At 38.5% G+C, this 8,801-nt stretch overlaps 2 protein-coding genes and 1 non-coding gene across 3 annotated transcripts; 1 reads left to right on the top strand and 2 right to left on the bottom strand.

Annotated features, from left to right (window-relative positions):
* Positions 1-440: 440 nt before the first annotated feature.
* LOC107860562 (thioredoxin H2) lies at positions 441-1,887 on the bottom strand. The gene is made up of 3 exons (XM_016705955.2): positions 1,183-1,887; positions 978-1,100; positions 441-880 (listed from the first exon to the last, which is right to left on the bottom strand). The coding sequence occupies exons 1-3, from the start codon at positions 1,336-1,338 to the stop codon at positions 731-733; spliced, it is 429 nt and encodes a 142-aa protein (XP_016561441.1). The 5' UTR covers positions 1,339-1,887; the 3' UTR covers positions 441-730.
* Positions 1,888-2,024: 137 nt separating this feature from the next.
* LOC107860561 (protein arginine methyltransferase NDUFAF7 homolog, mitochondrial) lies at positions 2,025-6,918 on the bottom strand. The gene is made up of 10 exons (XM_016705953.2): positions 6,473-6,918; positions 6,307-6,368; positions 5,448-5,591; positions 5,221-5,331; positions 4,893-5,097; positions 4,648-4,706; positions 4,135-4,187; positions 3,816-4,038; positions 2,846-2,954; positions 2,025-2,721 (listed from the first exon to the last, which is right to left on the bottom strand). Exons 1-10 carry the CDS (start codon positions 6,813-6,815, stop codon positions 2,459-2,461), a joined length of 1,572 nt encoding a protein of 523 aa, XP_016561439.1. The 5' UTR covers positions 6,816-6,918; the 3' UTR covers positions 2,025-2,458.
* On the top strand, positions 6,831-6,903 carry TRNAA-AGC. Its single transcript has one exon. It is a non-coding gene; the product is annotated as a tRNA-Ala (tRNA).
* Positions 6,919-8,801: the final 1,883 nt, after the last annotated feature.

Genomic DNA, 8,801 nt, shown 5'->3' with positions numbered 1-8,801 from the left:
TACAGAAGATAAAAATGCAATTCATGGAAAGTACATGATCAAACTTGACCACTTCTTTCTTTTTCCTAGCCTCTTCTTTTTTCTTTTTTGGTGGATGAGTCAAAATTAACTACTTGTATATTACGCTTCCACGTGCAAAAGAAGATTGTACTGCACAATTTGGGCACATCGAAAGGCCATATTGAATCAAATCCTAAATTTAAGATGAAAATGTCTGGGCTTGGGATGATTAAAAACTGCTCTCACATGGCATAGATACTTCAGGCTTATTGTTATAAATGATCAGCTTTCGGGATTTCAAACTTGGTACATGAAAAGTGTAAAGTTTTTGCTTGATGTTCTGATGTTTAGTACTTAGTAGTACAAGGGTAAAATGGGACCTTGGATGAGATTTCAGAGTTAAAAAAGAATAATCCAATTCAAAATTTCACCCTTTCAGATTTCATCAGTATAATCGATATTGATTCACTTCAAATGTTGTACCCGATTTTCTCAAACAATTGTTCGTTTCTTCTTCCCCAAACAAAGGCTAACATGACTAACTGAGCTAACAAGATCACTGTAACTCCCAGCAGTAACAGCAAATTATGAGTTCAAAGAGTAGAATTACACAACTAGAAATGGCAAAATGGCAAAGCCTTCAAGGGTCCACCATAGGCAAATCACATCAGAATAAGGTAGTAATGAGCTTTTTTAAGAACTTATTCGCTATGAAATTCAGGTCAAACAACTAGGCAGCGTATTTAGGGGCTTCCCTGTGCTTGAGAATCTTCTCCTCCAGCTCGTCTTTCTTAGCTCCAACCACTCTCTCTACTTCCTTGCCTTGCTTCAGCAGCAAAAATGTCGGCATAGCTTGCACTCCAAACTCTTGTGCTACATCCTGTTAATACATACAACCCAATAATAAAGCAGCAAAATCAATCAGGTCAATTTCAACACAACTGAGGATAGTGAATTGAGATTCTGGCGTCACGTACCGAGAGCTCATCGACGTCAATTTTGACGAAGTCAACGTCAGTATACTTGGAAGCCATAGCTTTGATAGCCGGCTCTATGAACTTGCAAGGGCCACACCATGAAGCCGCAAAATCCACAACAATCTAGCAACGAAATCAATTAATCAAGGTCAGATCACTCAAAAATCTAAACCCTAAAATTTGCCAAAAAACGAATAGATGATACCAGTTTATTCAATTGCTTAGAGTTGTTGAAGTGAAGTTGCCAGCGATTGGATGAATGAAAAGCAATCACACACGATTCCTCTGACGGCGATCCTGATTCTTCCGTCGCTGCCTGCGCCTCAACTCCACCCACCATACTTGAAAGGAAGCTTCCCATTCTACTTTTCACTTCCTACGCAAAGTCGGTCAAAATACGAAGAAACTATTTAGACGAGAGATGATAACGCTGCCTTTTATCTTTGCTCCCACCACCAAATGTCAATTTGGATTTTTGTTTCAGCTATCGAATTAATTATTATTCCTTACTTTTAAATCTTATGGTTTTAAATAATAGTTGTGTCAAATGTATCAAAATATTTTTTATTATAATATTAATTAAAGTATTATAAAAAAAAAGAATCATTCTTTTTTAAACAGACTAAAAAGAAAAGTAGATCATTCTTTTTTAAACGAAGTAAGCATTATTATTATTATTTTAAAAATTAGTGTTTGATCATAAAAATTTTACATTTAGTTTGAAATATAATTTATAACCTACTTTTTTTTATTTATTTATTATTTTTAAAATTATATTTAAGTACATTGAAACACAAATATTATTTCTATTATTCTTTACAAAAAATATAATAATAATTAAACACAACTTCATCTTCAAATCAGTCTTCATAATTTCAAATAAAGTGGAATTTTTGGAATCTATGCCTGCTAGAGTGCTTGTTTTTCTATCCACTAAAGTGCTATAGTTAAGTGCAAGAATCAATTCAAATAGATATAGTCAAACATTAATTTACTTTTTTGGAAAGAACAAATGGATACAACTGAAATTTTAAGAAAAAAAAGGACTCAAAGAAACAATTATACTAGTATTATTTTTCAAATAATTACAGCACCATCTTTTATACAACTGAAGTACTGTAAAAGTATCACGTCTTTTGTGATTCGATTTTATTATTTATGAAAGTATAAGTCAAATAAAACAAGAAACTTTAAAAATATAGACCAGTCCTCCAAAAATCTTTCAATCCTTTAGCTTCGGCCAACTTGCAGAAGCAACATAGCGTAATAACTTGATGTAGGATCTATATTCTTCTGTTGCCCCATATTCTCCACTTTTCAGAAATGAACAAAAAAAAAAAGGCACTATATGAAAAGACAAGATATTCTCTCCTTCATAAATAAAGGAAAAGCCTCACTGCATGGAAACAGGATGATAATAGAATTAGCATCCTGTTTGTTCCAAGCCTTTTACCCAGCTAAGCTACACACATCCAGATTTTTTATTGAAATGGAATAGGTACTCCTTGCTTCTTGTTCACAATTGCCATTGCCAAATATCTGGTTCCCATCCCAAGAGGAGCCTGCTCTGCAGGACCCTCCCAGAATGGTGCCTCGCCTTCACCCACCAAACGCCAGTAACCTGTTCTTAAAGAATCAGCTTGTTCATCTGTGCAGTTCTCCATCAATGCCTCAGCCCGAAAATTTATTCCTAGTGCCCCAAGAAACTGAGACTGAGTCATTGGGCCATGCACAGCCACATCATCTGCAAAGTCGATCATATGAACAATTAGATTAACATTAAACATCTACTAGTATTTGTTAAACCTTGCGAATATGGAATTGAACTTTAAGAAATTGGAGCTAAGAAAATTCTAATGCAGACATACCTGAAGCTACTTCTGCAGAGTGCCTGATAGCAGCAAAGTCAACATAAGCACTAAGATCAGCAGTTCCAGGATTATCCAGTATATTAACAAATCCATGTTTTCGGATAGCCTGTATGATGGAAATGGGGAGAATAAGCATCACAATATTTACTAAGTTTCAGGAACTTCAAATCCTATTTACTTCATCAGACCAGCTTTTCAAGAAACAATGTAATGTTGTCCTTCCTCTATTACCAAAATCACATACAAGTCAAATTAACTACTCAATTTTCATGCAAAATATGATATGTAATAAAATAGAATAAAATTAGTTCCCTCTATCTCTAATTGCATGTCATAGTTAGACTTTGCACGGTTACTAAGAGCGACAAAGATAGTGAGTATTTATGTAGCCGATCGGCCGATTCCAACTTGCTTGGAATTGAAGCATAGTTGTTATTGTGTATAGCAGGATAGCTCAAAAACTACATCAACATACCCAATGAAATCCCACAAGTGCGGTTTGGGGAGGGTAGAGTATACGCAAACCTCACCCTTACCTCGTGGAGGTAGAGAGGTTGTTTCCGAAGGCCCTCAGCTCAAGTGTAGAGGGATAGCTCAAAAATGTGGCTGAAATGTAACAATGCATTTAAGTTGTGCGAAAACATCAAAAGGACATTGAAAATAACTATTCAAGTAATCGTAAGATCTTTGACATACTCGTATTTATAAGACGATATGCACCATAGAACTTTTTGGTATTTGATCACCCACTAATCCAAACAAACCAAAAACAATGTCTAGTGTTGACATCATGTTTGGGCAATCAGAGTTTCAGCATTGAGTAAATAGAGATCACACTTTTTCAGCCAGTTTCTTGGTCCAACCACTGTTCCAACTTTCTAAGAAAATGAAGCAACGCGGAAGAAAATGGATTTTGCTAGCCAAAACCATGGATGTAGGAAAGAGTGCTTTTGGTATCGCAACTGACCTGAAGACTGTCTGAGACTATTCCATTTAGACCATAATCAATAATGAGAGCCCCACCACCATCTGAACCAATTCTTTTAGCAATTGCTTGAGTCAAATCCATTGCTTTGGGGCAAACCTCAACTTGTTCAAGCTTGCCTATTTCTTCATTCTCGGCCCATTTGAAGCGCTTCAAGAGATACAGAGTTGCAGGGGTTGGCTGCTTAGACAAAACAAACTGAAACCTATCCGACAAAGTTAAAAAAGGAAGTTACAAAAGGGCAATATTAAAAGAAATTAATATAGAGAGAGACAAATGATAGATTAGCTTGAGACCTTACATTGAATTTTCAGCAACATCAACCATTTTTTCACACCAGCCTAGAGATGCTCTCTGCATGTATACAAAGAAATCAAGCTGATATTCACTATACTACAATAGATGCCAAGACTGATAGAATACTTTAAGCTGTCAACCTGATGCTCACAATACTTTAATGCTTCTTGTACTAATAATGCTATATGGTTTTTGTATGTGGGTGGGTGGGGTTGGCGATGGAGGAAGGGGGTTGTAAATTCCAGTAGGCACAAAAATAAAACTCCAAAAATATCAAAGATTTTCATTGTATTTCCATCTCCAGGATTTCTTAAGTTGTTTCTTAGTTGGAAGAACCAAATACCAAATTTTCCACTGTAAATGTATTTCCCTCTCCAGGATATTCTCTGGTAGTTTCATAGTTTAAATGATAGATGAAAGTAGATAATTTGCAGTTAAATATTTAACAGGAAACTGCTGGGTAAAAATGGATTAGCAAAAACTATTGACCCATAAAATAGAGGTCATACAAACGAACCTGAAATTGATGAACAGGTAACGCATCGTAAAATTCATGGGCAATGATGATTGTAGGTGCTGAGAAGTCAAAGTAAAGAAAATGTAAGGAAACCTATATATAGATGATCATACAATTTTCCACCAAGCTTCAAGATCAAATAGAAGAAAACAATAGTATGTTTGTATCGGTTCATGAAACATTTGAACAGGTTTACACTTTAAAGAACATGTAACTTATTAAAGTAGCAGGTAACAATTTCTTACTTCCTGCAGGAACCTGCTCCAGGGTGGCATGCCATGATACACTGGTCCCAGTCAACCTGCTAATAATGTGTTCCTCCGCATCTCCATCTGTGTCATTCTTGTTTATGCACTTCAAGTTCCGATATTGGAGTTTCCTTAGAGTTGGACTACATTCAACCATGTGTATGTGCAAAGAGTCGGTAAAGTTCCTAAATTTTGATGCACCCTGTGATCCAGAACTCAACAAGTGCATTTTTAGGCATATCAGAACTAGATCAATATTTTAAGAATCAATATGAAAAACTTAAGAGATGCAAGTTGGAGAGGATGTAGTTCAGTGGGACTGTACTCGTAGAAGATCAGCTAAGAGAGTTCCTCGACCGGGTCCCAGCTCCACAAGATTTAAATTTTTTGGTTGTCCCATTTGCTCCCAAAGACACATTGCCCAAACACCAACCATCTAAAGAAAGAGAAAATCAGGAAATCAAACAAAACACTGGTTAAATTTGGTTATTCTTTAATTTTTAGAACTCAACCAATGACGAAGGAAGAGAAACCCCTCTGTAACTAAAGTACCTCTCCAAACATTTGGCTAACTTCAGGAGAGGTAATAAAATCACCTTCAGCGCCAAACACATCACGATTAATGTAGAACCCTGCCTTTGGGTTCGTCAAGACTTCCTCCATATATTCGGCAACTGAGATGGGTCCGCCCCTGAACTGAAAACTTAACCAGCTTGAGATACTGAATCTCCTAAGGGAGGAAAATAAAAGATACAGATATCTGCAGGGTTTCCCAGTTCACCATTGCATATTTGCATTCACTAGCTGACCAAATTTAGATTAAGGATTTTTCATGCAAATGAAAATCCAAGTATATATTCAACAGTTTTTAGTTTTTATCCACTAAGAAATGGTTTCACCAGCAATAACATTTTATCCCCTACAGATCAGGGATTATGGCCAATATGCTGATGCGGAGTAGTAAATTCATTGAGGTGCTAGCTATTGATTGATTCATATCACTCCCTCCGTCATATTTACTTGCCACGTTTCACTTCCCGAAAGTCGAACTATACGGATTTTGACCAACATTAAAGATATATTTTCCATCATATTAATACGAGAAGTACTGCAACTTATAGTATTTTTCATATAGTTTTCAAACATCTAAATCTTAAAACTTAAAATATCAAACTAATCTATTTCAACTTAGCTCCGAAGATTAGTCAAATTTACTCTCATAAAGTGGAATATGACAAGTAAAAGTTAACGGGGGAAGTACCGAACTAGGATTAAACCTGATTGATGCATCATTAATTAAGGTATAGAAAAGAGGAAGAGAAATTCTACAACCTTCGCTAAACTACACTAAACTGTTGGCTAAATTCAATCCAAAATGGCAGAATTGATCATAGAAAGCAAATGCATACACCTTGATAATGCTCTTAAGATGCTTAACAAGCTCGCAATCCGATGACGGTTCATGTGAATGCTCTGCAGTTTACAAGGCAATTAGAAAATCATCAAAAAAAAAAAAAAATTAAAAATCAAACAGGATAAAGAGTTGGAAATAGCATTGAGATAGAAATATAACGTACGAGGAGGATTATGTAAGCCGGATCGGTCAATGGAGATAGCTGCAGAGGGGGGAGTAGGACTAGCTGGTTCATTGTCCTCCAAGTGTTCGACAAAATTACTGTTAGGAGACTGGGAAGAAGAAGAAGAAGAAGATTGACGACACCATGAGAGTGACGACGAAGCACCAAACAGCGAACAACGCTGAGTTGAAGCCTGGAGCACTAATCTTCTTAACATTTTGATTTTTGTTGAGCTCGCTTGTTGCAAAACTGACACTGGACAGTGCTGAATATTGATTGTATACTCTGAAGGAGCTTGCAGTTGGAGAATGTGGGAAAAAAGAGAAATAGCATAAAGTGCCATCTGCTAAACAAAACAGGGGATGTAGCTCAGATGGTAGAGCGCTCGCTTAGCATGCGAGAGGTACGGGGATCGATACCCCGCATCTCCAATATCTTTTGAAACTGACTCTTCTTTTTGTCTTTTTCTATACATGCTGATTTTAGTTAATCCTTTTAAGGAAGAATTGTTAATGGTAAAGACTCCACAAAAAGGAACAAAGTTGAGATTTTAGTTAATCCTTTTAAGGAAGAATTGTTAATATTAAAGAGTCCACAAAAAGGAATAAAGTTGAGATTTTAGTAAATCCTTTTAAGGAAGAATTGTTAATATTAAAGAATCCACAAAAAGGAACAAAGTTGAGTAAAATTGCACGGTTATTCTACGAATTTTAGTTAATCCTTGACGCCCGAATTTTAGTTAATCCTTGACGCCCCAATATTTTGGGGCCTGTCACTCGCCAGGATTGTGCGTGCCAAGTAGGCCGCAACCTTGTCAGCTATACAGGCAGCATGTGCTGAGGAAATATGCTGAAGTCGAAGATGAGGCAAAGGGGCATAACATGAGGCAACAAACATCTATATATGTTGCATGACATGTTCTAAGAGTGCCAATGTGATTTGGAGAGGGCTTGGTGTAAGCCCAAGGGGGCGGAGGCATGGTGAGGATCGTGTGCGGTGTTCGATGACAGCATCGCGCCATTTTGAGCTACAAGTGGAATCTAAGGATTCCGGTTTAGAGAGTTGATATTAAGGGTACCTTATGTATGCTTACCAAATTTGAGGTCGTTTGGAGTCCGTTTGGATAGGGGCTTGACTTGGCCAAAGTCCAATGGCATTATCGTAATTTGCTGATTGGTCCGAAGGCCATAACTCGCTTCATGTGTATGGGAATGAGGTGAAACTTCATGGAGGTGTGAAGGAAGTCAAGAGAAAGGAGTAGGAACAAATGGCACCCAATTTGAAGGTCGGATGAATGATCTAAGCCCCAGTATGATTCTCGGGCAAAATGATGTCTAGTGGCGGACATTGGGATTATTTATTTTAAGCATATATAAGGGGGGTATGCATGGTGATAGCCTACCAGCCTCCCCCGGGTGTGTCGACAGATGGCCACCCCAAGTGTGCTGCCTTGAGGGACAACCTCAAGGGCCTGCCTTGGCATGTCAAAGGAATGCGCAAGGTACTCATAGGGCTCGGGAACCCTATGGGCAACGCAAGGTCGGGTGGACTAGCGTTGGGCGTTCGAAAAGGCTAGAGGTTGGCTATATGAACCGACAAGCCCCGTGGGCTATCTAAATGATGGAAGGATGCCTCCAAGCCGATAGAGCAATCGAGATACTCTCCCCAAGAGACTCGTGAGCTAACTTGTGAGCTTGGTCAAGGTTCAGCCAAGCGAGCAAGGGTCCGTTGGCCTAGACACGCAGTTATGGGGCGACACTGTGCTACGAAAGTTGGATGCAAGTTGCGTGGGCTATGTTTGACTATGCCATAAGACATGAGAGGGCATATCTAAGAAAGACGCTTGAGACAAAGGCCAAGGATTGAGGGTTGCCCTACTCGGGCGAAGCAAAGGCCAAGTGCACATGCACGAGGCGATGTCAATCTTGAGGATAGGACCGTGCATGCGATGGCAATGCTTAGGCCAAGGCGAGGGACAAGTATGTCCATAGCCATCCCTAGGAGCGCATATGGATGAGATCCAAGGATTAAAGGTGCGCCAGAAGAGTTGCTTATACGTTGGCCATGTCAGCCGACATGTTGATGGAGCGGCACCAAAGGGGGCAAACCTCTGAGGCGAGCTTCCCATAGGCACAGGATCGTGCTAAAGACCTGAGAAATGAGGAAGGCTGGCCCATATCGGGGGAACCATGGGCGCCGCACGGGCAAAATTGTGTGCCGCTGACACGTTGAAAAATGAGCCCGTGACAAAGAATTGTTAATATTAAAGAGTCCACAAAAAAGAACAAAGTTGAGATTTTAGTTAATCCTTTTAAGGAAGAATTGTTAA

The sequence above is a fragment of the Capsicum annuum genome, chromosome 2 (genome assembly GCF_002878395.1).
Source record: "Capsicum annuum cultivar UCD-10X-F1 chromosome 2, UCD10Xv1.1, whole genome shotgun sequence".
Classification (NCBI taxonomy): Eukaryota; Viridiplantae; Streptophyta; class Magnoliopsida; order Solanales; family Solanaceae; genus Capsicum; species Capsicum annuum.
Note: the sequence above shows the minus strand (reverse complement) of the source record. Positions and strands in the feature narration are given on the sequence as shown.

What these genes read in the sequence shown, in the direction of transcription:
- LOC107860562 (XM_016705955.2), bottom strand. Translation starts at nt 1,338, where the DNA reads ATGGGAAGCTTCCTTTCAAGTATGGTGGGTGGAGTTGAGGCGCAGGCA. An exon ending in CTAAGCAATTGAATAAACTG is followed by an intron (nt 1,101 to 1,182) that starts GTATCATCTATT and finishes TTTCGTTGCTAG; the next exon opens with ATTGTTGTGGATTTTGCGGC. An exon ending in TTGACGTCGATGAGCTCTCG is followed by an intron (nt 881 to 977) that starts GTACGTGACGCC and finishes ATGTATTAACAG; the next exon opens with GATGTAGCACAAGAGTTTGG.
- LOC107860561 (XM_016705953.2), bottom strand. Translation starts at nt 6,815, where the DNA reads ATGGCACTTTATGCTATTTCTCTTTTTTCCCACATTCTCCAACTGCAA. An exon ending in TTAGCCAAATGTTTGGAGAG is followed by an intron (nt 5,332 to 5,447) that starts GTACTTTAGTTA and finishes CTCTTTCTTTAG; the next exon opens with ATGGTTGGTGTTTGGGCAAT. An exon ending in GATGTTGCTGAAAATTCAAT is followed by an intron (nt 4,039 to 4,134) that starts GTAAGGTCTCAA and finishes TTTGTCGGATAG; the next exon opens with GTTTCAGTTTGTTTTGTCTA.